This window comes from Falco biarmicus, chromosome 13 (genome assembly GCF_023638135.1).
Source record: "Falco biarmicus isolate bFalBia1 chromosome 13, bFalBia1.pri, whole genome shotgun sequence".
Classification (NCBI taxonomy): Eukaryota; Metazoa; Chordata; class Aves; order Falconiformes; family Falconidae; genus Falco; species Falco biarmicus.
The window spans coordinates 27669569-27697471 of record NC_079300.1 but is presented as its reverse complement, the minus strand read 5'-3'; the positions used below and the strand labels follow the sequence as shown (position 1 = coordinate 27697471).

At 45.4% G+C, this 27903-nt stretch overlaps 2 protein-coding genes across 4 annotated transcripts; one reads left to right on the top strand and one right to left on the bottom strand.

Annotated features, from left to right (window-relative positions):
• Window positions 1-256: 256 nt before the first annotated feature.
• CEP63 (centrosomal protein 63) lies at window positions 257-24524 on the bottom strand. 3 transcript variants are annotated; one of them, XM_056358591.1, is made up of 16 exons: window positions 24433-24524; window positions 23632-23803; window positions 21775-21910; window positions 19866-20046; window positions 17837-17932; window positions 15488-15613; window positions 14523-14636; window positions 11450-11683; window positions 11045-11190; window positions 10146-10280; window positions 9402-9516; window positions 6908-7105; window positions 6381-6467; window positions 4210-4415; window positions 3340-3646; window positions 257-784 (listed from the first exon to the last, which is right to left on the bottom strand). In XM_056358591.1, the coding sequence occupies exons 3-16, from the start codon at window positions 21816-21818 to the stop codon at window positions 626-628; spliced, it is 2148 nt and encodes a 715-aa protein (XP_056214566.1). In that variant the 5' UTR covers window positions 21819-21910; window positions 23632-23803; window positions 24433-24524; the 3' UTR covers window positions 257-625. The 3 variants fall into 3 exon arrangements, with proteins under 3 accessions (XP_056214566.1, XP_056214567.1, XP_056214568.1); XM_056358592.1 differs by lacking the exon at window positions 24433-24524 and adding an exon at window positions 24255-24375; XM_056358593.1 differs by lacking the exon at window positions 24433-24524 and having other exon boundaries at window positions 23598-24129.
• ANAPC13 (anaphase promoting complex subunit 13) lies at window positions 24411-27903 on the top strand. Its single transcript, XM_056358594.1, has 3 exons — window positions 24411-24536; window positions 25151-25276; window positions 27460-27903. The coding sequence occupies exons 2-3, from the start codon at window positions 25178-25180 to the stop codon at window positions 27583-27585; spliced, it is 225 nt and encodes a 74-aa protein (XP_056214569.1). The 5' UTR covers window positions 24411-24536; window positions 25151-25177; the 3' UTR covers window positions 27586-27903.

Here is a 27903-nt window from a genome sequence, read left to right as displayed (position 1 = left end):
GTAAAGGGCAGAAGCTGCAAGAACCAGGAAATATTAAGAAATTCCACTAAGGGGAAATTAACTGGAGAAAATACAGGTAGCCTAAAGGAAAGAGTAATTATATACCTTGTTTCCTGAAGAACATAGCTACTCTGGGAGGGAAAGGATGGAAAAAGTGTTGATCAAAGCTCCTGATGAGAAGGCAAGATAAGCCACAAGTATGTTATATATATATAACTTTATAACAAAAAGTTCTTTGTATGAACAAGAAAAGAGGTGGTTTTCCATTCCGTTTTATTTCAGTGCTCTTACATGTATAAAATATACTTAAAATACTTTACATTAAAATTAGAAAATGGTTTGCTTCTAACGAACACTATGATCCCTTTGTAAGTGCACACACACACAGCTCTGATACAGCTTTCTGACCTACAGCAAGCTGACTGAAGTGTTTGTGGTGTAACACCTTCCATCAGATCAAACTTGGGAGGAGCTTCCTTTCCTCAATACCCATCCTGCTGATTCAGCTCAAAGTGGAAGATACAGCCTCTCACTCACGCTCCCATGGCAATTTCTTTAAAGATTCCTCCCCAGCCACAGTTTGGAACCACGTAAGTAAACCAGCATTCAAATTCAGCAAGAAACATTACTCCTGGTGTCCGAATTGTCTCACAATCTTTTCACTCTCTTTTTTCAGCTCCTCAATGTGAGCATTTAGGCACTCCAGGATGTGCTGGGATCTCAGTTCTTCCTCTTCCAGGTATCTTGCAGCTATCGATCCAACTGAAGCTGTGGGCAGGGGGCACTACAGGGAAACAAAGGGACACCAAGTGTTATTTTATTCCAAGTTTCAGCCAGAAACACTATGGATCCGCAAACCACGGAACTCAACATGCTTCTAAATGGCTCTCGTGCCATTTCTATCCTGTTGGGCAGATTAAGCACTCGGGTCTCACGCTTCCATCGTAGGTAAATGTCCCTCCCAACAGTCTCCAACCGACAGCGAAAGCCTCCCAAGCCTTTGCCAAAACCGCACGGAGTAAAACCAATACCTCAGCACTTGAAATTTTTCCGTTCCAGTAGTTCCCCTCTCTAAGGCACTGAGGGGCTAGAGCTGAAGAGAAATAACCTCTCCATGTGCCTACACAACTGTTGCACTTCACAGGCAGAACCCTGACCCCAGAGGTATCCACAGGAACGGACTGTTTACTTAGGGGAACTGAGCTTCACTTCAATTACCAGCCCCTCCACTTCAAACAACGAGAGGGAACGACACGGCATGTGCCATCATAGCGTAACACTAGAGAAGGGCACCACAAAATACCAAGGGTTTTGTCCTGGGTGTGTTAGTGCAGCCTCACACTTAAGGTCTACATCCTGCTCCTCGTCTTCATAAAAGTCTCGGGGAGCAGCAGCATCTCAGAATATGCGTTCCAGGGAAGGGAAAGAACTACCAGACTGGACGAGCACTGGGCATATGCTCTTACTTTCTTTTATGTATCTCCTGTTCTTCCCTGAAATAATGGGTTCCTGGGACAACGCCACAAGGGAAGCACAGACCAAATTCCCATCATAGCTCACTGAGCACCACTTCAGTTCGGCCAGCAACGGACAATAAACTACCCCAGATTCTTTCCTTTACAGTCAAGAACTATTCCTGCTATCCACCTCACTTACCCACAAGTTCTTAACTTACAAAAATAACATTGTAAACTTGGCTTAATTTACAAGGAGATGAAGCTTCCTGCACAGGGGCTGGCAGGTGAATTACAAAGTTACTAAGGGGCTGCTTTCCATTACAGAAAACTTGCCTCAGCGTCCTGGCAAGAGAACTTAACTGGTTATTTCCAGATCCTGGAGTCTCACAGTTTTCTGATCTTTTATCAACAGCCAGGAACAAAGAGAAGCAGAAAAAAAGGCTGCAGATAACAAGCAAATCTCTCCCACCTCACTATTGCCTACTGCTGAGAACTCTCCTTTCAATATTCAAAGAACTGATTTAAAGATGCTGCAGCCTGATCACGAGCAGGAAGTCCCAGTTGACACCAGCAGAAATATTGGCATTTCCTTAGAAACCTTATTTCTACCTGCCAGAACAAAAAGCAGCCCGTTCTCTTCCACTAAACATCAAGCCCTAGTGCTGCTCAGACCCTGAAGTGGAACTGTTCACACTTCAGTTCCAATTCCACAATCTGGAGAGTTTCCATTTAGAGCATTACAGTTCCCTAAGCTCCCAGCATTTGTTTTCCGGACATGCCCACAAGCTACTTTAGCCTTGAAACAATCAAGGCCTATTTTTGGTACTAAACCTCACCAAGATCTACTGACCTGACAAGCCTCTGCTTATCTGTGCATCAGCCTTAGGGACTCTTCTCTGGGCTCCCCACCACATAAAAATAGCTGTTGTCACTGCTAACACCACACAACCAGAAGAGAAAACACGCCGAAGACTGCTCGGGACAACACGTCTGGAGCAAGGACCAGCACTCGGGACTCTCCCCTCCCTGAAATACTACAGCCCTGTCTGACCCAGGGTATGAGAACTGCTCTCAGCATCCCTCTTTCATTCTTCTCCCTGCCTAAGTCAGCCTACAGCCTGGTAATTACAGCGGGTACTGGGATATATGGTCTTAAACACCAAAGGAAGAAGTGATTGAGTCCCAGTTGTATCTGGGGCAAGTGCTCCAGCAACTGAGCTGAGGTTAAAGGGCAGAGAAGGTGCCAACACTGCTCCCCACTGAAAAGGTATGATCAGCGATGGAAAAATAACAGCCTCCCCTTGTGCAGTGGAGCACCGATTTCAGGCTTTCCTATCAGCCAGCATAAGTGGTTCTAAGTTCAGCGTGCTGACTACTGCAGTCCCATTCAGAGGAGTCAAATTCCCGCTATGCATTACAGTGAACGTAGATGTGCAGTGCCAGCTTTCAGATTCACCCAGAAACTGTATGTTGAAATACTCAGCACTCTGCAGCCACTCTGAGCCTCTACTACAGTCCGAAGCCAAAAGCCGAAGCAGAATGCTGAAGCAACAGAAGTGGGTCATGGCACACACTGACGTACAGCACCAGTATGGACAGACCCATCAGCTTCTGGCATCGGCTTAGCAGCTATACCAAACACAAAGCCCTCCTGCAGAGAGTTCTAAGGAATAACCACATGGCTCCCGTTGTCCAAGTACTAACCATCCAGCAGTGTTTTTTCCTCACTGTTTAACATTTGATGTATGCTTACAGAATCATACACACCATGCAGTCAGATCATACATTCTGCATCATTCATCATCTGGCTCCTTTTGCCAGCTGAGAACCTAGGTATATCCTCAGCTGTTGAACAGCAACCAGCTTCTACAGAGCTGCTCACCAAAGGCACAGATCCTCTCTGACGACTTGAGACGGACCGCTCAGACGCTTCATCCGCAAAATCTTCGTTTCCATCCAGCACATGAAGCGAAGAATCCGTTCCCAGCAAGGCGCCCAAAGCAAGTGACTCCATGCAGTTCTTCCTGCTGGTCTGGGTGTGTAGCTCACCAGTCTTGGGGGTCACAGTTCCTATTTCAGTAGCTCCCCATCGCTGGGGCTCCCCTTGATGATGCTGAACAGTCCCATCAGGCTTGTGATGTAGTCTCTCTGTTTGTTCATCATGTTTTTGCTGTGCTTCCGAAGTTGTCCTGAAAGGCAGGTTTGGACACGTAACTGTTCGACAGTTTGCCTTTTAGCAGCTGAACTTCAGCAAAAACTTGTGCAGAGATAACAATTAACATACAGGTTACTAATAGCCCCAGCAATCCAAAGTGGCCCTTGTCGCCGAAGCGCTTCCAGATGCAGATGTCTAAGGAATTCTCTCTCACTCTTCTGCTATTGTAGATACCAAAACCTACAGCCTGCACATCCTAGTACTGCAACAGAAAGGAGCACAGCCACCTGGACCGAATCTAATCCCTTCACTGAAAAGAACATGTACTGCTTCTCAATCAAAGAAAAAGGCAAAGGCAGTCAAAAGACAGTCAAATAGTAGCTGGGTTTGCAGAATGCAAACCAGCTGGGACTAAAAGCTATTGCACTACTTAAAGCATAAAGGCAGATACCAAAACAGTCCTTGTGTTCTCCCATACCTATTATGTGCTGGTGATAGATACTATACATAAAGCACATCATTAAAAACCCACACATCTCCACGCCTTGTTCTCTTTCATAATAAGGAAGTGCGTCCTTGGGGCCGTGCAATACTCACCTGCACCGCACATCCCCAGCCTCAGGCTCTTCGCTTTGCATCTGCTGACCAGTGCCCCCAGGTTCATCCTGGCAGACCTGCTGAGCGAGCTCCACTTTTGCTTTGGCCTCTGCTAGATCCTTCCGCAATTGCTGGTTCTCAGACTTTAATTTATTTAGTTCAACAGCATAGTCTTCACTGAATGCTCTTAGGGTGACATCTTTTCCCTAACAGACAGAGAAGGGCTGAAGCTGAAGTGTCTGAAGTTGAAACGTCTGATTTGCAAGACACCATAGTCAAATGCAGAGCAAAGGCCAGCAAGTGATTCCTCTAATCTCAATTTTGACTGGCAAAATTTTCAAGGCTTTCACAATAGCAAATCAATTACTGCGTCTGCATCCAGACAAGCTGTGCTGGCCTGCCTAGGAAAGGAAGTCTCTCCCACCATTGGATGCTTTTGAAAAGAGGAAAATATAGATCAAGAGTAGTTCAGACGTATCTGCCTCTGGCCTTGGGATAATGAGAACAACTATATGACCTCGAGTTTTCCTCCAGCTGTATATTCTAGGATTCCCTCCCTTAGCTAAGATGGAAGCCTCTCGGCCAAAGCTGATGCCACTCAGGTGGCACCCACATGAACTGTCTCAGTAACTCCCTAGGTATCAGAGTAGCAGACTCTGCCAGATACTTCCTACAGGTGTGAAGAAACACATATGGCAGTGGCTTAGCTGTTGATGAGAAGTAACCACTCTCATGGAGAAACTACCTTTCATGTGACCTACCAGCAAAGCTGTTTGCAAGAACACTTCTAGATCCACTCACTCAAATTAGCAAAGGCCTATGGTAATAATTACAAAAGCCTGCACATATGCCTCCCCACCTGGGATGACCCATAGCCCTTTAGAAACTTCCACTGGTAAAACTGAATTGTGGTGGGTTTTTTTCTTTTTGAAACTCCAAACAACTTGCTTCTTTCCCCATCTTCTCCTTACAAGGCTAGGTGGATATAATTCCCATTTTTTCTACTCCTATGACAGTCCCACTTTCTTTTTCACCCATTCCGTTAAATTTAGATCCTTAATTCATTCTCATTGCTGCTAATACATACATGCTACTGTATCTAGGGACCTTCCAAACAGGCATTAGGAGATCTTGGCCAAGATCAGTAGCTCCTGTGCCATGGGGCTGGGGGGCTTTTTTTTTAAAAAAAAAAAAAAAATAGGTCCTTGCTTTGCACTTTGCCAGCAAGTTTTTAGTAAGTCAAACAGGCAAAAGCTCACCAGGCACTTAAAGCAGAAAGTAGTGGGCCTTAGGTCATTTCAGTCCCAAACCAGCCCTTAGGAAAGCTTTGGGTCTTCTCCATCTCACCAGCCACAAGCTTCTGTTCAACAGTTTCCCAAGAACTTGGCATATTTGACAGTCACCCCGAATTAATGTTAGAGCATTGACATTTGACAGGATAAAAGCTCTGATGATACACCCCCGTTAGGTTTTCAGCTGTCTGAATCCATCCCTTGCCCCCTGTGAGGCATCCATTCTGGTTTACGTGAGACAGAACTTGCAAACTAACAGTTTCTTCCTTCACACAGGCACCAAAATGAACCACCTCCAAGGCACTACTCCTGCCAAGTCTCCCCTTCTCTCCTCTGGACAAGGTGACCTCATCTAGCCCCAAGAGTGCCCCACCAGCAGAAGCCCACCACAGCACCCTTTCCCAGTGCACTGCCCCAAGGCACCCAGCCCACATTCCCAGGCTGCAACCTGCCTGTGGGGCGCAAGGGACAGCCCTGCTGAATGGCTCCTCACCAGGAGGGGAACACACTCTCAACCCAGAAATTGCAACGACTGGAGCAGTTACAGCTCTGGGACAGGTCAAAAAGTCATCAGAGATTTAGAATCAGAGGTTTGAGATAAACTAGCATAAAGCAGAAATGTAATAAAATGTACTAAAAACATGGGCTAGACCCCATGGAGAAGAAACTGAGACAACGGCTCTGTTTCTGCAGTACTTCTCACTACTCTCAGACCAAACAAGACGCTCAGGATTCCTGCACCTTATTTCCTCACAAACTGCCCCTTTCCCTTGGGTTTTAAGTTCACTGAACTCTACCAAGCATTTTGAGAGGCCCAGGCACCCAGGTAGGGGATACACAGCACTAGCCCCTTCCCCCCCTCTGGCCCCTAATGCATACCTCTAGCACACCACGCTCAGTTTTTTCCAGCACCTCTGAGAGATGACGGTTTTCCAGCCTCAAGGCTTCCAGCTGGCCCAGAAGTACCTGAGGAGACAAACAAGAAACTCAGGAAAAAGAACACAACACATGCCCACAACACCCTACAGGCATCTTCCACCCTCAATTCAAGCACAAGTACAAAGCAAGGTTTGGGCCATTAGTTCTGCAGGGACCCTACAGAGAAGGCCATACAAATAATCATGCACAGTCATTTACTTTAGTTTTCAAAGATGTCACCATCCAGGCCTAGTTAGCACGAGTGATCTCAAATAATTCTGTGGACTTCCAACTACTGGTTTGAAAAGAAACAGCAAGACAGATTCAGCGAACACCGTAAATTAGAAGATTGCATCAGAATGGTCTCAAAGCCTTTGTTAAAGGGCTGAAGAGAGAAGGAAACTATCAACATAGCTAAAAACTAGGATGGCATTCCAAGCCTTCAGATCCCCTGAAGAGACAGCATAAGAGTCTTCAGCCTTTTTTACCCTGTGCTCCACTGCTTTCCTCTCTGCTCTTTCAATCTCTGTTCTCAGCCGTTGTTCTAGGTCTGATGTGGAGCCACTTGCAGATGCAATTGTGATGTCCCGCTGGTGCAGCTCCTGTGTCAACCTGGAGACTTCCCTTTTCATCCCTTCTAGCTCACTGCTGTGAGTTTGTTCAGCTTGAGAGAGCTGCTCTTTCAGCTGGAGAAAGATATGCACACACCACCCACGAGCTTTTAAAAGATGTTTCAGCAAAAAAAAGCAAAAGCATTGCATATGGTAATGTGAAATCTAAGTACTGGAAAACAAAAAGCTCTATGTAACGAGCCCTCTGTGCATGCTTGTCCCTCTTGATTGAAAACCACCTCATCCCAATTCTTTTCCACACCATACACTGCCAACTGAGACAAGACAGTTACATGCTGTGGAGTACTGGAGAAGACCCATAACTGACCAAATCATAGCTTCTTTAGTTCACCATTCTACCTCCGTGACCAACAGATACCCAAACATTTACCATCACTGGGCAAGCACAGTAACACTTTCATAATATAACCTTGCAATTTGCCACTCTGCCTTCCTGAGCCAGACGTGGTATCTTTAAATAGCTCCAGCCAGGCTTTTCTTACATGGATTTGCCCTAAGTCTTTTGAATCAATATCAGCTTGTAGCAAGCAAAGCTACCCATGGCAAACTTCCACAAGCTAGCTATGCAGAGGGTAAAAATATACCTCTTTTGTTTTCATAACTCCATTTGATGACCACTAGTCCCTGCATTATGAGAGAATAATCATTCCCTATTTACCTTCCACATGACAGGCTTTTATTTTTAGTACGTTCAATCTCATTTATCTCTTTTCCAGTTTGGTAAGTCCTATTCCATTCAGCTGTTCCCTGTATAAAAAACACTCCATCCTTTTGGTCATCTTTTTCCATAACTTACCTTGTTTTATTCAATCCTTTTTGAGATGGCAGGCCTGCATTGCATACAATATTCCGGTAGGCATACCGTATATTTATTCAGTGACATAACAGAACAACAACATAGCATGATTTCTTCCCTGGTATTCCATTCTGTTAGCCAGAAATATTAACCACCCAAAGCTCCAGGATTTTTCTGAGAATTAGAAGCATTTTAGAAAATCGAACCAGATGATCTCTGCCTAGCCATGTAAATACTATACATAAGGTGATTTATCTCCATGTCACCTCAATGCCTCCCAAGTACATAAAATAGAAACAACCATAATAAATCTCTTTTTCCTCCCCAGCAGCCTGTAGAAGATTCATTTATTGCGTGGCTGTTTAAATGTGTAACCAAGCACACATCTCTGGCAAGATCTGCACCTCTGTACATTCAGAATAAAGGATGAAAGATTTTCACAGAAATGAGGTTTTTCCACGCAAGTCCAGTAAGGTCTCACTCTAACCAAGCTTCAGTGAAAGCCTTACACTAACTGATCTAGACCATCACTAAAACTCAAGCCTTCTGGAGGGCTTGCCTCCCTTGGGTGCACAGAACACCAGGGTGAGGTCCTCACAGCAGATGAGCTGCTCCATCTCTTCCAGCCCCTGAGTTCGTGTCTCGGTATCAAACCTGAAACAAACTCGGTTATTCACATACAGACTAGAACACTTCTGAAGGTCTGTCCCAGGTGCGATAGGACAAACTACAGCAAAATCCATTCCCTCCCTGCTCTTCATCCTGTTGGGAGCCTGTATTAGGCTTAAAGTCAGGATTCCAGGCCTCAATTTCTTTGCATGTTTGCCCCTCCAGCACTAATTCAAGTCTCTCCAGAAGTACTGCGTGATGCAGAATCATAGAATCGTTTAGGTTGGAAAAGACGTTTAAGACAGCACTGCCAAGCCCATCACTGAACCATGTCCCTAAGTGCCACATCTACATGTCTTACAGATATCCCCAGGGAAGGTGACTCAGCCGTCTCCCTGGGCAGCCTGTTCCAGTGCTTGACAACCCTTTTGGTGGAGGAATTTCTCCTAATATCCAATCTGAACCTCCCCTGTTGCAACCTGAAGCCATTTCCTCTTGTCCTGTTGCTTGCTACCTGAAGAAAAGGCTGACCTCCACCTCGCTACAATCTGCTGTCAGGCAGTTGCAAAGAGCGATAAGGTCTCCCCTGAGCCTCCTCTTCTCCAGGCTGAACCCCCTCACTTCCCTCAGCCACCCCTCATAAGACACGTGCTCCAGACCCTTCCCTAGCTTCATTGCCCCTCTCTGAACATGCTCCAGTAGGCCTAACAGCTGCTCACAAAGCAAGCCGCACAGCCAAGCACAGAAACCTGCAAACCCGCCCCCTCAACTCCTCCCGTCAGACCTGCCCCTTACCCTTCAGCATATCCCTGCCTCCACAGCACTCCCGGCCCCTGGTCCCATTCGGAGCTTTGCTAACTGTGCACTGCTGAGGCACAGGACACACATGGGAATGGCTGGCTCCACAAGTGCCTTTCCCACCCTCCAGGAGCAAAGCAACATTACCTTTTTCATCTCTGCCTTTGACTCAGTACAGTGTTCTTCCATTGACTGCAGCTCTTTGATAGTCTCATCCAGCTCTTTGCTCAGCTGTACACACCTTGCATTTGAAGACACCAGGCTGCGTACCAAATTTAGAACTACAGATTAGAATACCCCAAGGAGGAGGACGTGGTCAGAGAAACTTTGATCTTCCAAGCAGCCTCCTATGTCCGTCATAACAGAAACCGGACTCTTAACCAAAAAGTTCCCTACCAATCCTTTGGTTTTGTTTACCAAAATCATTTCAAAAGAGATCAGGAACCTGATCTAACAGATAATAGCTGTTTCTTGTTTGTTTCTTTACCATACTAAGATTACAAACTTCCCATGCAAACATTAGTCTGAAAACCACAAACTTGGAGAGGAAGACTTGTTTATAATTCTTATTTCACAGGAAGGTCTAGATCTGGTTCTTACCAGCTGACTAACAAAGACTCCTTAGCCCATTACGAATGAAGGTGCTAAGACTAAGCAAGCTAAAACCTGAAAACACCCACAGTGTGCAGTGAAAAGCAGCCAACCAATTAGCAAAACAGTCTCACTATTAAACGGCAAAATGAATAGCACTTGATTTCTTTAGCCCTTTGATATTTAAAATAAGCCTACAGAAATCAGTGGGACTGGTTAACTTGATGAATACAATGCATTAGGTATTATATTATTATCCAGGTTTCATTGCACAGCCAGGGGAAGCAAGCAGTCAGCTACCTGTTCTCAAGATGAGTCATCTCTGACTGTAAGTGCTGTTCCTTCTTCTGGGCAACATCCAGCTGCAGTAGTATACGCTCCAGCTCCAGCCCCGGAGAAGACAACTGTTTCTCTTGCAAGCGTTCCTCCAAGGCCCTAAGTAGAAACTTGAACTTTAATCTCAGCACAGAAATGTCACATCTGAGTTCACTAATACAGTGAACATAACCACCATTTTCTTGGAATGCTCTGAAAAATATACACAAAACCCAACAGCAGGTGACACCCACGTGCGCTGTGAATAAGCAAACATACTAGTTGGATGACAGCCCCCTGTTGGGAGTGCAGGCCGGGTTAAAAAAGACCACCTCCTATTTTGCTGTTGGCCTCCCTGATCCAGACACTCCCTGCCATCAGCACACATCCAAGAAGAAACGTCCTTGCAAGGAACAGTGTGTCTGTCAGGTAACATACACCAAAACCTCTGGATATGGCCATCAGAACTCTACAGCTTTGGCGTGTTGCCTGTGCAGAAGTGCCAAGATGATTTTGTCACGTATGCCGTTACCTGACCAAGACCCTCGGATCTGCCATCAATAAAGCAGCGAGAGCTTTCGCCTATGTTAATAAACGCATTAGCAAATCCTGAAAGGCTTCCAGCACTTGACTGAAAATGCCTGGGGAAAAACACCCTCAAAAACCCAGGCTGCCTCCGGAAACCTAGCTGAGTGTATAGCAGATTCCTTCCACACTCTTCCCTGAGTATCAGCTGATTTCAAAAGCAATGTGATTTGGCAAATGCTGCATGGACTTGCGAGAAATGAGCGTACCATTCTCTGTATCAACCCATACAGATCCAGCTGTTAGGAAAATGCTTCTACTGTCCTCAGTGGGAGAACCTGCTACCTGAGAGATGCTACCTGATGAGGAGTTCTTTTGTGTGAAGAGCTTCAGTCAGCCTAGCCAGCTCTTCCTGCAACTGTTCCTGCTGCAGCCTGGAGCTCTCAATGAAATCTTCTTGAGACTGCAGGGTGGCTCGAAGTTCCATCTTCTCATCTTGTAGCACCTGCATGGGAGGAAGAAGGAATGACTGTTGCAAGATGGATCAGATCAGGTTGCTGTAAAGCAACAAGACACTGATCAGCTTTGTAAGGAACCCATGGAAACACTGCAGAGCACCACAACAGTACAAAACCAGCTTTGAGGCCAACCAGGAACTCCACAAAGGCTCTAGAAAGAGGCATGTGCTCTGGAATGAAGAGCCTTCCTGCCACTTCTCCCAAGCAATGCTTTATATTCAGTTTCCTAAGAGTTCCTCCACTGACCTCTAACATTTTCTTGGACTGCCTTAGTTCTTCCTGAACTCTTCGCTGATCTTCCAGAATCGTCCGATTGTTTTCAGTCAGGTCATCCACTCTCACATTAAGCCTCTCCACCTCCAGCTCATTGGCACAGATAGCATCATTGGCCCTCTCCAGCTTGCTGGTTAAATGCTGGATTTCCGACTGGCTGGCCAACTCCACCGACTCCAGAATCCGCTTCCGATTGGCGAGCTGAGTCTATTAAGAGCAACTGGTTTGCATTAAAGCTAAACTATAGAAAACACAGTGTATCAAAATTACACTCAAAACAACTACAGATTTCTTTCTGTAACAAGCCACATTCTCAAAGTAAGCAACACTGCCTCTCAGGGAATTAGGGAAAGTGTTGTTCCCAGGTTACAAGATGGGTAAAACTTCTGAAGGCAAACAGAATAAATGTGAAAAAAAAAAAAAAAAAAAAGAGGGGGACCTATTATTCTAAAAGGGGTTCAAAGAATCTGGGAAAAGAGGATCTCAGATCAACTCGAGTTGTCCAAGAACAAGCTGTCTAAGAACAAAGCTGCCTGCTGTTTTTTGCTCATTAACCTAAGGCTTGGCCAGGAGAAACAGCAGCATCTAAGAAGGTTTACAAATACCATACACAAGCTAAAGATTACCTAGTCGTTAATTCCACACCAGGACAGAAAGCAGCTCTTGTTGCACAATGAAAAATAAAACCACAACCACCAAACAGATCTAAACCCGAACTCAGCGTAACAGTCAATTACATTTGCTTTATGCAGTAAATATCTGGTTCTAACAGCTTGCAAGAATGCTCACTTTGAATGTTTCTTTGTTTTAATGGCAGACAAAAGAAGTTATAAGGAACATGTGACTAGCAAACGATATATGCTCTATTATTTACAGGCACAATACTTAATTTCATAGCATTTCTTTCCACATAGCTAGCTGGTGAAATTTAAGAAGCCAGCTCTCATATAAGGTTCTAACAATAGTCACTTCATATATACCCTTTTTGTATAGTACTTTATAATTTTTAAAGGCTGAAACAAAATATTTGAGTAGTCTTTTCCTCCCGGCTTCTAAGACTAATGATTTCTGCCAGCTTCAGAATCACCACATGCCTTTATTTATTGCCTGGCACATAATCACAGAATGGTTTGAGTTGGAAGGGTCCTTAAACATCATCTAGTCCCACCCCCCTGCCACGGGCAGGGTCACCTTCCCCTGCACCAGGGTGCTCCCAGCCCCGTCCGGCCTGGCCCTGGGCGCTGCCAGGGATGGGGCACCCACAGCTGCTCGGGGCAGCCTCCACCAGTGCCTCGCCGCCCTCGCAGGGCAGAATTTCTTCCTTATACCTAATCCAAATCTCCCCTCTTTCAGTTTCAAACCACTCCCCCTTGTCCCACCGCTACACACTTTTGTAAAAAGTCACCCTCTGGCTTTCTTATAGGTCCCCTCCCCACTAGGTACTAAGCAGGCTGCCCTAAGGTCTCCCCAGAGCCTTCTCCAGCCTGAACAACCCAAACTCTCTCAGCCTGTCTTCACAAGAGAGGTGATAATGCCTCATAACTGATAAAACTATAGGAACTGTGCCTATGGTATAATTTTGATCACAGCCTTTTCATTATGTGAACAGTCACAACAGAAAACATAATCAGGAGGTGTAAGAGTTTAAAGTACAGCCTTTCTCCACCCAAAAATCAGAGTACCAGACTACTTGAGTATTTATTTCTGCATTAAGAAAACATTTAAGCTATCTCTTATTTCCAGGCACAGAACACGCAGGACAGCACAGAATTCCAAGTTTCACCTGTCAACTTCAAAGGCCACAGGTGTTAGAGGAAGGTGCTCCACACTGGGTAAGAACACCAGGCTTCCCTAAGCTGCACTGAAAGATACGAGGGGAAGCCAGCTGAAAGCAGCAAAGGGCAAGTACTCCATGGTCACAGATCTCAGCTTGACCTTGTGCCAAAAAAACAACCAAGCATAGAAAATGCATAGAAACATTCAAGGCAAAAAAATTAGCAATTTCGTGCTGGGCTTTTCAAAGAAATTGAGGACTCGAGCAGTCTGTTCGCAGTACCTATGCACCTAAATCGTCTACGCCACTTAGGAAAAATCTCCCCAGATTCCTGTTTTTCTGCTGCACAGTAAGAAGAGTTCCTCTGTGCTCCAGTGTACCAGCCCGCACTCCAAGGACACATCTGTTCTCAGACAATTGAGCTATCAGTGATACAAAGACAGCAGAGCTGCAAGACCTTCTGCTCAAGGACTCTCTCTGCATTTGTAGATCTACTAGTGTCAGCCTCTCACAAAGCCCCTGTCAGAGCCAGCTTCAATCCTGTCATCACAAACTTCCTCCTTGCAGGAGCTTCCACTCCAGAGCAAATCAGGAGCCCATTAAGTGTAAAGGCCCCAGCAAGAGCTTCTTATCAGTGTCTGCTGTGATTGTGTCAGTGTGACTTCACAGCTGTGCTCTAGGTCAATTCATCTTGCTCTGCTGCAGCACTACTAACTCACTGAACGATTAGCTTTTCAGAAACAGCAGCCCCACTACTCCTTGCCTTTACAAGACTTAAAAAAAAAAAAAGGGGGGGGGGGGGGCAGGGCAGGAGCTGAAAACTGCTGTTACTTCAGTACTTTGAGGAAGTATGTGTTATAGGGGACGACCATTTCCCAACATCATCCTCTGAGCTGGACCCACAAGGTACGTCTTTAGCTACTGGCAGGTATACAGCTTTGCATGAGACAACATGGTGTAGCAGCTATTTTAAGTTCATATGCTGTGGTCTTCACCTCCTTGGAAAAGCATCATCCTACTATCTTCTCTACTAATTGGAGAGGTGGCAGGGAGCGCTGCACAAAGTTTCTCTAACCTCTGTTGACAAACTCCAGATCTTTCTTCCTTATAGCACTTACATAGGCAAACTTTATTCCACTGGGACATTAAAAATCATTTCAATGGCAACCTAAACTGGATTCAAACCTGAGAGATTTCATTAGTCTCTTCCCCCGCTCCTTCCCCTCCCACCTGCTGCCACAAACAAAAACTTCCAGCACATATTAATTGTACCTGAACGAGTTCAGACTGCTCAGCCAAAGCCTTCCTCTGTGCCTCCAGCGATGCCACCTGCTGCTGGTAAAGCAGGCACTGCTTCTCCCAGTCAAGTGATTTTTGACGAAACTCCTGCAAGGACAGCAGGGGTGGCTTGGAGCAGTGCTTCCATGCAGTTGACAAGGACCCCTTCTAGTTCATATCCATGTTTGCTTTCACTCCTCGCCATATCCTCATGCACCTTTCCCCACAGCAGGGGAACCATTAGCCAGACATTTGATGCACCAACTCAGCAGTATAAAACCCCTCACATACTGTGCTTGCTGTATTTCTTTCCCTCCTGAGTAAAAACGTCAGCGTCAATTATTGCTGTTTACAAATGTTAAGTGCTAACAGATTCATGGATTTGCTGTCAGAGGTTTAACAATTCAGACTGGCTTTAGCTTCCAAAACACGCTGCTACTGAAATCACTAAGATGACGAGTACGAATGACAGAATTTTAATGCTAATGTCTGCTCCAGAAATTGGACACTGAATCAGTCAGATGTGTTTGTTAGCCACATCTTCAGGGTACAGTAGAAGAAAATTGAGTGCCATCGAGCTCAGCATAGCAGAAAGATTAAAAGATGAGACAGGGCTGAGAAGAAGTTTGACATGTAGCTCCCTCCTCCTCAAAGAAGTAAGATGACAACCTCACCATACTGGAATTCGCTCCATTCACATAATTAATTACTCTTCCAGCACCCTCCTCCTTTTATTTAGTCTAAGAATAAGAACAGCGGCATAGTTTATCCCGTGTACTCAGAGGCCCCGATGCAGGAAACTGCCTTTATTACACAGGCAGTTGAGAAGAGCTACACCTGGAGAGTAGATGGAAAGTACTTTTTAAGCAGAATTCCTAGTTGACTATTCAGCCACCAGTGAAACCCAGGTCAGTTAATATGTACAAACTCTGGTTAGCACTTGCCATTTCGCTACATACCTCCACCTTCCTGGTCAGTTGGCTCATTTCAATCTGGTCCTCCCCTTGTCCCTTGTTAGCTTCTCCTCTAGCATCTCTTAGTTGTTTCTTCTGCAGCTTCTCATAGCTCCTCCTCAGCCTGGACAACTGCAAGGAATACAGAAAAACAGACAACTTTGTTCAAGGCCCTAAGGCAAGAACTAAACAGCACTTTGAAAGAAGGCACACAAAATGGCTTCGCACAAACAATTCCCCTCATCAAGACCACACAGCTTGCAAGGGAAGACTGTTAGTTGTATAATGAGCCTATTATATCAACCGAATTGCAAAATATGCCGAGTTGTGTAAGAGTAGCAAGATGCCACTGAAGTCATGACATCAGCAGCTCTAATTAGACCTCTGTCTTACCACTATTACAGCGTGACTGAAATATTGATAAGATGGAGGTTTACATGCAGCTGTTATTGCAGCAAGAGCTCCTCTCTCCACAGGTGGCTCCCAGCCACAGCAACAGCAGACAGCGCCTGCGTCTCCTCATACTGGGGGGCACATCACACCACACGCAGGCTGAGGGGTAGTTCTGCACAGAGGTACAGTTTCTTATGTGACTAAAATATACTTGTGAAGCTCAGGTGGGAACTGGAACTCTTCCGCTTAGTGGGAGAAGGAAGATTTGAGAATTGCCATTATACATAATATCAACACTACTTCATCTGTCATTTTCTGCTTAGATACACTATGTATTTCACAATGAGTGGAGAATGCCAACAAAAAATATCACTCCTACGCCTGCTGCTAGAATGCTAAAGTCATATCAGAAGCAAGAATGAGGAAAAAACTCTTGACATTTAAATGACCCTCTGTGCAAATAATCACTTGCAACTTGCACGGAATTTTCCATCTGATGAGCTCCCCCCAATAAAAAGTTTCCAAACTTGCCAGATGAATTTGAGAAGTCATGATTCTCCTTTCACTGATGGAGAAAGCTAAGCCCATAGATGAACAGAATAACCACGAGAAGAAAATACACCTGAATCAAGACCTCATGCACGGGTCAGAAAAGGTTCTCCAGAGCCCTTAGTCAGCAAAGTACTTAGGCATGTTCAATGGGAACGGACAGATGTACGGGCTTAGCATTAATACGACAACACCTTTTGCCAAACACATCAGGAGACTACAGGTTTATCCTTTCAACAATCTCAGTGAGTTAGACACCCTACTTATAATTTTACTGGTAATAGTGGTAAAACGAGACAGAAAGAATTTCCCCAAACAGTACTAAGAACAGAAGACTGAGGAATATTGGAGCTTAATGTCATCTACATTAATAATGTGTGGGTAGAAGACCAACACATTGCAATTTTGGCCACAAGACACACACTGTATTTTAGCTTTAGCAATTTAGACCCGCCAATGCACCTCAGCTTTGCTTTGCAGCTTATCCACAACTCCAGTGGGAACACCTAGTGAATGAAAACTGTTAGTCATACTGAATAGTTAGGTGTTTTAAATGAGAACAGATGCCTTCTGTCGTCAAAGCAGAGGCTACCAAATTAATTTAACTTATGGCTTACACTGAGCGTGAACCAGGCCCAGCCCTCCGGAGAACACAGGCCAATGCTCTACTAGCTGTCCATGCCATTTAACTCACTGCTACTGACAAGCGAGTGGAGACAGGCAAAGAATTAAGGCATAAGCATGGAATGCTGTTATACCATCTGCAGGACTTTCCACATGTACCACCTTGCAGTAAGAAAGACGCTTTTTGAGATGAAAGCTCTGAAATTATTTTTAAAAGCTATTTTCTAAGTATACTTAGTTTTTATTAAGCGTATTAAGACTAATATGCCTTGAGAGAACAAAACCCTTACTAACAAAATCAGAGTCAATGGAGGCAAAAAGAAGATGAGATGACACACCATTCTCACCTCTCTATCTCATACGATCCAGGCCAGTTACACCACCACCCTCTTTTAATTTCATGAAACGCTGAAAGAGCTAACTGCTGCTGCCTGTACCCATGGCAACTTCAGAGTAAGTGCTATGGTGACTAGGATGGGTGAACACAGGACACTTTTGCAGTAAACTTCTGCAGATGAAAACTGCAACAATACATCTACTGCACACTTCTATCCAACAGCTTTCTGTTCATCACCAAGTTCCTCCGAAGTGCAAAAAACAGGCCTAATGAAGCATAAAAACATTACTTTGTCTACGCCCAGTGCTCTTTTTTGTAATAACATAAACATCAAAAGAATGGGAAGTTTTAAAACCATGACATTTAAACAAAAGCAATGACAAAGTATTTCACCTGTCACATCGTACATCAACTGGCAACTAAAAAATCAATCTTCTCTTTTTGCAACTTACCTCCTCTTGAAATTTCTTCAGCTGTTGTTCATATTCTCTGACCATGTCCTGTTTGGCTTTTTCCATGTCTTCCACCTGGTGACGCAACAAGCCAATCTGAATGAAGAGTTAAAAACCAAAGAAATAAAACAATGTAAGTGGACTTTGTTGTCAGTAGGCACTAGAATTAGTATTCATTTCACAAACACACATTATACTAGGAGTGGTAAATGGCTATTAGAAGATCCTAATTCTGTTAACAACTGCACATTTCAATGGGGTCACTCACTGCGAGTCACATTAAGTCTATGCTTAAATCTTTGGTAGGCTGGGGCCAGAACTGTTCCTGTTCTGGCCTCTTGCTTTGAGCCAGTTTCTGGCTGTCATTTTTGGGGATGAAGCTGGCAGTTTTGGCTTGTGTCAAAAGGCTATTTCTATCTGATATTTTCACCAAATTCTTCATAAACACACATTATGAATTCAAGCTATCTACCAAGATAAAAGATGGCCATGTCGTTATCTTACTACTCTCAGGTGAAGCTGAGATTCCAAACACATGGAGATGAGAGGGACAAAGAATGAAACGAGGCTTTGAAACATGGGGAAGACTTCCCTTACATTGATCCAACCGCTCCTGTGATTTATTTTTGTCGTCATCCCCAACACCCCAGCCCCGCTTCCACAACCCCGAGCGGCCACCCTTCTAACTGCAGGTCCAAAGGACAACAAGCCAACAGATTAAAATTAGAAGAAATCAGCACAGACAATTCATGAGTAAACCAAAAGCAGGAATATACTCCAGTAGTGACTTTAACCATAGTTTACAGCTCAGTTTTGAAATCAAAGTTTGCTTCTGGTGGTAAGAAATATTTCCAAAGTGTCTTGCGAAAACACAATTGATAATAACAGTGATAACCTGTATGATAAAAATCACCACTCTTGTGAGTGAAAATCCTGTGGCATGAGTCCAGATTTCATAACTCTGTAACAAAGGCATTAATTCCAAAACTTGCCATGCAGACCAGCAGAAGCACCTGACCATATCAACCAGAAACTACAGAGTTCTTAACCCACTGTTCCAACAACCTGTCATATTCTCTTTACTAGATTCCACATCACAGTACTAAAAGCTACAGCAGTACTTGGGTAATCTGGGAGATGTAGTTGTACAGCCACCCAAAAACCCCAACTGTCTGTGCAGCTATCAGCTGGCTTTTGATCCAAGAAGTCAAGGCAACTTCATCAGAGAGCCACCAAAACAATCCGTGTATCGAAGAGCTTGCTGAAAGATAGGACACAGCAGCTATAAATGTAAGGACAAATTTTAAATGCTTTCAGAAAATGCCAGCGTGGCTAGATCTTAAGATACAGACACCCAGACTCCTGCTGGTTTCCTCTGATCCAAGAAAAGATACATCAGTTCATTTGCACAAGAGAAAATTTATGGTTCACATACTACGCAAAACCTTCACTTACGGATACTTCACCAATGCAGAAATTTTTTGCACTTCCCCGGGGCCCTTAATTAAAGGCTACAAAACCTGAGCTGTGTAAAAGAGCCCTTGGAGAATCTTCCAGCAGTATCTTAGTGTAGTTTACACTACCAAATGTTTTTTCTACCAATGACTGCAGGTTGCTGGGCTGTTGATTACTGTTGTGGCCAGATTCAATGTCCTGTGCTCTCCCTAGTAACTTTGACAATTCGATCTGTGGACTTGCACGAACCTTCAGGGAGTTGATCACTTGACTTTGATTGAATTATGAATAAGACAACCTTATTCCAACAGGCTCTTTTGTAAGTTCCATTCCTGATTTCCAACTGAGACAGGCTCGCTCCTATGCCGATTAGTACAGCTATTTGCTAAAGTTACCCCTTGTTTTGGCTTAGCATTAAAATATTTAAAAAAAAATAATAATCAAAACTGATGAAACAATTCCTGAAACACATGTCCATGCAAAATCAAACTCTGAAATACAGGTTCAGTCTTTGTATTGTAACAGGTAAAACACAGCTTGACACCGATCAGAAAACAGTATGAACCCGAGGTACCTCCTTGTATTTCTCCTGCAGAGCTGCCCTGGCAGAGGAAAGTTCCTGCTCTCGAACACTCAGGCAAGCTTCCAAAGCCTGTGTCTGCCCTTCCCATTCAGATTTCTTGTGAGCCACCATAATGTCGATCTGCTTCATCAGCTCCTGCAGCTCAGCCTCACAGGAAGTCAGGAACCCACCGCTAGAAGGGAAAGAGCTTGAAATTACAAAGCAGGCACCGTGCACCACAGGTCCAGTGTCCCACACCAACAAAGTCAGCAGAACAAACTGACTTGCACCAAGGGACCAACTCTGCACATGCGGTGCTTTGAACTCTATACAAATCAGCTTGCAGAGGAACAGGCTTTAATTCTCAGCCGCTCATCTCATTCCCTAACGCAGTATCTCACAAGCGGTACGTTCGCATCGCTGGGCCGAGATCCAGACTTGGCCATGACCAGTGAAGAATACTTGTGAAAACCCAGTGAGAACAGATGACCTACACTCTTTAAATGTAGAGTTTGTTTTCTATACAGAGAACCATTACAAGTACCTATAAACACTTATCCCTTTGCCTCAGTACTATGCATTATCTAAGTTATCCAGAGCATGTTTTATCCATATTTTGTATTTGCCTTAATTGCTCTCCAGGCACAGGCATTTTATACCAAGTTTCAGTCACTAGAGAAATCTTGCAGCCAAGCTATCAGCTTCTGAAAACAGAAGTTTATCACAAATGCAGGCAAACCCCTAAGTAGAGAGGGTTGGATGACAACATGGTAATGAAGAATAAAACATTCACAATCCATTGGGGACAGCATGCTCCCTAGTGACGCTGCAATTTCTAATTTGGTGCAGCAATTATTGAAGCCAATTCAACTAACTCCTCTAAAACTTCACAAGATGCTAAGCCAGGGACAATATTAAGGCTTGCAAGATACAGCCCTAGAGGGTGGTGAACTCCATGATGATCTTTACCCCTTTAATTTGCCTGTCAAACAGGCAACACTGAAAAGAAATGGAAATCAATAGGTTAAGGGATTGAAATTTCTCTGTTCCCCCAGGGCATATGCACACTTCACAACTTGGCAGTTTTCCTATAGGGAAAGAAATACTTCTTAAAGGAGCCAAAATTAGTTAAATTTAAAGTTCACCCTGTCCTGTAAGTTAACCAAAAATTAGCAGCTATTATGCAGAGCAGGAATGTTTCCTTCACAGCATCTGCTAATATAAGGCTAAGTCTAAACTTGATTTCTGCAACCAGCTCTCTGCAGAAGATGCGGTATCAGTAAACTTGAGTCACATTCTCAAAGATGACTACGAAAATGGCATCAGCGACTTTTGCTTCACACTTCTTTAACACATAAAATATTTGTTTCCACTATTGGCACTACAGCCTCTCTCACGGATCCAAAAGTCTAGATACTTTCACCTAAGAGCAGCATTAAGGATTCTTCAGAGATGAATGGGACTCCACAGTTCCGAAATGAGCAGAAAATAATCAGATGTTTTCAATAAAAACAGATAACAAAGTCATGTCTCATTAACCTTGCAAGGCTGTTACAAAAAAAAATAATGTTTATTTAGACCTTTAATTACTACTGCTCCTGATGCTGGATGGTAAGAAGGGTTTAAGACAACAACAACAAAAAGAGGTAAGGCTTTCAGGAAGATATAAAACTGAATTTCTAACAATTAATACTATAGTATCTGACAAGGGATTATTGCAAAGCCAGCTCACCCAGTGACTTTGCTTCTGCACCAGCTGAAGGCCAATGCACACTAGTTGTCCAGCATGCGCTAGTGGACATTCTAAAACCTTATTTAAGCAATGGAAACTGTCTGATACCAGAAGATTTGATTTTGAATACGAGGGAAGATTAATACTTATATGCTTTTGAATGACTGGTGTATACTATTGCACACATACCTCCCCTGCCCATTTCTTTGCATTCCTTCCAGCAAAGCCTCCATCACCAAATCCGGGTGGCTTTAGCAGCTAAGAAAATACACAAAAGCAGTGGTCGCCCATGGCAATGCACGAACAAGGCCACTTCTCCATCCAACTGCAGAGCAAAGAAAGAAGTTTAAAAAGTTACAGTTAGCGTACAGGTGAGGAGAACAATGGTCACCCTCATGAACCTCCAAGCCAAATATCTGACAAACAAAGAACACCAGATTTTTCTACCAGATAAAAAAGGCCCAATGCAACCATTCAGCACTATCAAATTGTGGCAATATAACCATGGGATCTAATAAAAGGATTAAGTCAAACAGCACCAGTGAAAAGGGAATCTCTGCTTCAGCAAACGGGCAAACTCAACACACTAGGACCGGCAGATCTCCCATCTCCTGGGTGCACCAAACTGCAGTGGACCCTCAACACGCAGGGACTTCCAAAGGGGCCAGGATACACCTCTGACGGGGGTATTTGTCACTTCAGAGAAAAACCGTAAGCAAGTAGCAGTAAGAGTCTATCCATAAATCAGATCTCTCCCAGGTCTCTACCACAGACTAGGTTAGAAAGACCACACTGTTTACAATCGCATTCAGGGCACGCTGCTAGTTCTTATCGTTGTGAGAATTTTCTTTTAAGATAGCACAAACTCCTTAAAAACTCCTCTGGTGCCTTAAGCTATGAAAATAAGTTGCACAAGCTTACAGTCATAGTACCTTGTCTTAGTTAAAAATTACATCCTTTAAGACATGAACACATGTACATATGCATACACATCAAAGTTTCATGTATTTGTGAAGCAAGAAAGGTTTACAGTAAAGACAATAATGGGGAACAAAAATAAATAATGAAAGTTACTGTGGGACCACACCTGGAAAGCTAGAATTTATTTCAGTGCTCCTCCATGAAACTGTGGCTTACTAAGAGAAAAATGGTTACATTCATCCTGAGGATACAGCACTACACTTTAGTTTCACTCTGTGGAGGTATTCGCACAATCTTCTGCTTCCAAAACATCTAGGCACTTTCTCAAGTATTTAGAGATAGATCCTCACATCTTTCCTCAAAGATTAATACAGCATTATTACACGATCAACAAAAGGGGGAGTAGGTCAGAGAAAGTGAGATTTCAGAAAACGCAGACTCAGCTTTGCTCTTTCACTTCCACAAGAAGCTTTGATCCTGCTCCTATAGCATTTTAAAGCACCATCCAGACATTAATGCCTGTCCCTGGGAGTTCAGCTGTATTTTAAACCATACGCATACAGAAAACAAGTATTTCACTGAGGGGGGGGGGGAAAAAACAATCCCATCCCTATTCTGATAGTGGTTTTTCTCTCTTTGGTCCAGTCTGTGCTTAAGAAAATTCAATTAGTAGGCTGAACATCTTTGTTGTACTGCTGATGGCAAAGCTGCTGAGGACAGCAGATCAGCACATCCCCAGAGCTGCTGACAGCACTCCAAGAGAGTTCTCCAGGTGGCAACAGTGGACATTAGCCCGTAGCAGCATTTGTTTCATTCCAACCACACCTACACAGAATAGTTTTCAGTGAGTAGCAAAGAGATTTCATTTTCCACCATGGAAAATGCCTGCTAAGATCCAGAAAGAAAACCTGGAGAGGGATCCAGGTCTTTTAACAGCAGCTCCTTCCAGGAGAGGCTGGGATCAGCTCAACACTGAAGGCTCCAGTGCCATGAAGAGCCATGCAGCACCTGCTCTCGCTGCTGTCAGGCTCTAAGCAGGGCCCCAAGGTAAGACCCCGCACTACGCCGGCTTTGTACACTTGCCAGCTCACCTGGGTTTGGGGGAAGAGCCTTAAAATCACACACCTCTACACCAGGTTTGTTGACATGGTATTATATTGTAACCTCTCAAGCCTGCAGGTTGTCACGTGCAAGTCACAGGCAACCGAGCAAAGGCCTGCGCAGCCACCGCGTGGGGAAACGATCTCTACCGGTGACCACAGCTGAAGCAATGAGAGCTGGCCCGTCACTGCCGAATCTGGAGAGAAAGGACGTATTTGAAAAAAAAAATAAATGATAGAACATTTAAAAATCAACAAGGTTTAGCATCCCAACTCAAGAAAGAATCAATCAGAGCATACAGAAGTGGAGAAAGTCTGACGACGCCGCCGGGAATACTGAGAACAGCGCCTGTGGGGGAAGACTGGGATCATTTTGCACTCAGAAACCGCAGCAGGATGGAGCTTCCCCGCGGCCTGGAGGCACGCTCACCGCCGGTACCGCCGGCCGGAGGAACGCTGACCGCCGGCGGGCGGCACGGCGCGGCCTGCGGGACACCTCCCCAGGGCCCCGCGGGCGCCCCCTCAGCAGCGCCCGCCGCAACGCGCCCTCCGCAGCCGCCGGGACCGCGGCCTCCCCCTCCCGCACCCTGCCCGGGAGCCCCCGCCCTGCCCGGCCGCCTCAGGGCCGGCACCCCCGCCGCCCCTCACCCAGCCCGCTCTCGGGGAGCGGCGCCGCCCAGGGCCCGCCCAGCCCGGCCCGCCGCCTGAGTGTGGGCCCGGCCCCGCCGCGGGGGCGGACAGTGGCTACCGGTGGGCCGGGCCGGGCCGGGCTCACCTGCCCCCCCCAAACGCCGCCGCCACCGCCCGCCCTCCCGCCGCGGCCAACCTAACGGCGGGCACGCCGGGGCCTGGCGGCGGTCGGGCTCTGCGCCTGCGCGGGCCTTGCGCCTGCGCACTCCGCGTCGGGGCTGCCCGCCGGCCGTGGGCAGGGTAGGGCGCGGCGGGGGGCACGGCAGGGCCGCGGGGCTGCCCGGGCCGGGGCGGGGGGCGCCGGGGGCTGTGCAGGCGAGGCCGCCCGGGAGGGTCCCGCGCCCGTCCCGGCGGGTCGGGGTGCTGGCGGCGCCTGGCCCGGCCGAGCCGCAGCGGCCCCCCGGGGTGGCGAGAGCAGCGCGGGGTGGGTGACAGGCCCGTCTTTCTCCTGTCGCGGCAGTTCCCGGGGCTGCGGGTGCCGCCCTGCCCGGCCGGGCGCGGGGGTGGGCTGCGCACCGGGCACCGGCGGGCGGGCAGCGAGCGGCACCCGGCGGCGCTGCCGGAGCCTCGGCCCACTCAGAAGAGACCTCTCAAGGCCAGCCAGCTGCTGCAAACACACGTCAATCTCTATAATTAATAATAGCAGGCTAGTTTTGCATATTCATCTCTGTTGCCCATCAACCTGCAGTTCAGTTGGATAGTGTTCTTTTCAGATGAAGTCGTTCTCCAGGTTTTTCCATAAAAGTTTAACCTTGAAAGGAATTGGATCAAAACTGGAGCAAGCCCACAGTCCAAACTCCAGCTTCGTGGCTGGGGATGTGGATGTTATAAATGGTATCTGCTTTGTGTCACAGATTTAGCTGCGCTCGCCTGCCACGAGGATGGACAGCGAAGTGCAGAGGGATGGCAGGATCCTGGATTTGATCGATGATGCATGGAGGGAAGATAAATTGCCGTACGAAGATGTGGCTATCCCTCTGGTAGGTGAATTGCTACTTATCAATCAGACTTAAGACCTGTGTGTCTATCACAGCCCCTTCCAAGAAATGGCACAGAGGGTACTGCTTGTGGTGCAGCTAATTTGTACAAAAGGTTCCCGGGATGGATCTGACTCGCGCTTTCCTTGTCCCATATGCCAGTCATTCCCGTGTGCATATGAGGAGATAGATGTTTCTCTCCCCCTTCCCCTGGCCAGTTGCCAAATCTCCTCAGAACTGGAGTGCCCTTCCCATCACACAATTCTGGGTTTGGCATCAGGGAGAAGTAAAATCATCCTTTCTCTGTGCTTCCCCTCCATGTTACTAGTGGTTTCCCAGTTGGTTTGTAGAACATAGAGGATGGGTCTCATGCTGACAGTTGCAGTCTTTGTTACACTTCATTTCCACCTTCTGAAATTCTATTAAAAGAAGTTGAAAATTCTGCAAACATCTTCCTAATCAGTCTTTTCCAGATACAGTGTAGCTGTTGCCAATTCAAGGATAGTAGCGAATGAACTGGCATCTGCAGTAGGACTACGGCTCGTAGTGCTGCATCCAGCGCACGGCAGCTGTCTTTTCATCCCGTGTACAGCTACGAAGCCAGAGAGGTGCAACTGGGAAAAAGCTACCTCTGATCCCACAAAGCCCAGACTTAAAGCTTCAGATCTCCCACACTGATGTCCTTCCTTAGCCATTTTGAAACTACCAGGGAATGACAGGTATCTGAGGATTTTCCCTTTCCTTGTTCTTTCCGTTATGCAAGCTTTACCCTGGCTAGCACTTACCAAGCTGTCATGCTAAGATCATGGGAACTGATAGGCTGGTAGTTTCTTTTAGCACAGAGGCATTTCCACGTTGCTGGTGACATGGCTCAAGCTTTAGCCCTTACACCAGTGTCTTTTCAGAGAGGGCAAGGAGCAGCTACACACCTCCAAAATCCTCCAAAATATGGCACACAAGTTATTCCGCCAAGATTTGAGCTTGAGGGAATGATCTTGCAGAACTGTGATTCTCAGATACAACAGCCCAAACCCCCCTTTCCTTGCGATAACCTTTATTAGGCAGGCTGATTATTATAAACTAGTTCCCTGATGACATTTGCCTTTGCCCTGTGTCCAAACATTACTGCTTCTTTCCTTACAGCCATCTCTCGAGCTACTTACAGTCACATACAGATGGCAGCTTCGGAGCAGGAAGCCTCATCAGCTAACAATAGAAAGAAAGGCCTAGCTGTGGATATAAAGATCCCCAGGGATAGGATTGGCTGCAATCACATAGAAAATCTAGCACAACTTCACAGGAGACTTACTCAGCAGCATTGTAAAGAAGCAAACATAAGGCTGTGAAGTGGTATTTGAGCCTGTCCTGAGCATCTGATCCAGTGCTCACTCGAGAGATTCCGATGAACTCAGATGGGCTTGGATCATATGCTGTTTTCAAAACTGAAAAAAATCATTTAGCTCATGCTGGGATTTCCAGAGATCTAGATCTCAGAATTCTTGCCCAAATGGTATCTGGCAGAGTAACACGCACTCTGTGTGACTGCACCAATACAGCAACACAGAGAACAAATAATAGAAGAAAGAAGAAAGGAAAATGAGATCTCAGTTAAGTTATACTTCCCCCTTACTGTGTTGTGAGTAGCTCTGTGTTGCACCTGGTAGGGGTTTCTGAGTTCTGCTCTTGATGTAGCACAGCCACACCTGAGTTCAGCATGTAGGAGGAGGAAGGATTTCTCACCTGCCATAGGAAAGTAACATGTTACAGAACCAGTTGTCTTAATAACAGCTATAATAAGTGCATCGCTATCTGTATTCTCAGCAACAGCAGAAGAAACACATTGCAAACAAGCAATGGAATAATTGCATCGCACTGTTATTTACTTATTTTGCATTTGCTAAATATTCTCCTTCACTGCGTGTGCAGTCTGAGTGTATAGCAAGGCCCCAGGGTCCTGGAAAACCAATTTACCTTTCAGATTAATCACCATATTCATGTGAAAAGAACATAACTGGGCTTAGTAAAATTTTTAAGTGGATCAGTATGTATGATATGTATCGTTCAGATGCACCCTCTGGTCTCTCGCTTGTGGATTTTTGTATTTATCCATATGAAGCCTTAGTGATCTGCTCCTTTCAGGAAGCGTATTATGTGGGGAATGCATTGTACTTCTGTTTTGTTCTCAGAATGAGCTTCCTGAACCAGAACAAGACAATGGTGGCACAACAGAGTCTGTGAAGGAGCAAGAAATGAAGTGGACAGATTTGGCTCTGCAGTATCTCCATGAAAATGTTCCACCCACGGGAAACTAGTGCAGTGGATGCATGAATGCAATATAAAAAAATATTCATCAGCTGACCATCGCTGTCATAAGCTCCTCCAAGGAGGAAACATTTCTGAAAAAGGCTCAATTCAAACAATGGTTCTACTCCCAGTGACTAAACACTGTTTAAAATGTTTCTGTAATGAGTGTGAAATAACAATGGCTATCTGGACACCTCAGAGCTACTATCAGAATGTTTCTCTTATGTAAAATTATTTCATATCTTCTGTTAAATTGTTATTAAGTTAGTGCCAATTCTGATCTTAAATGTTTTCTACATGTGATAAAAGAAGTCTTTTTTATTGTC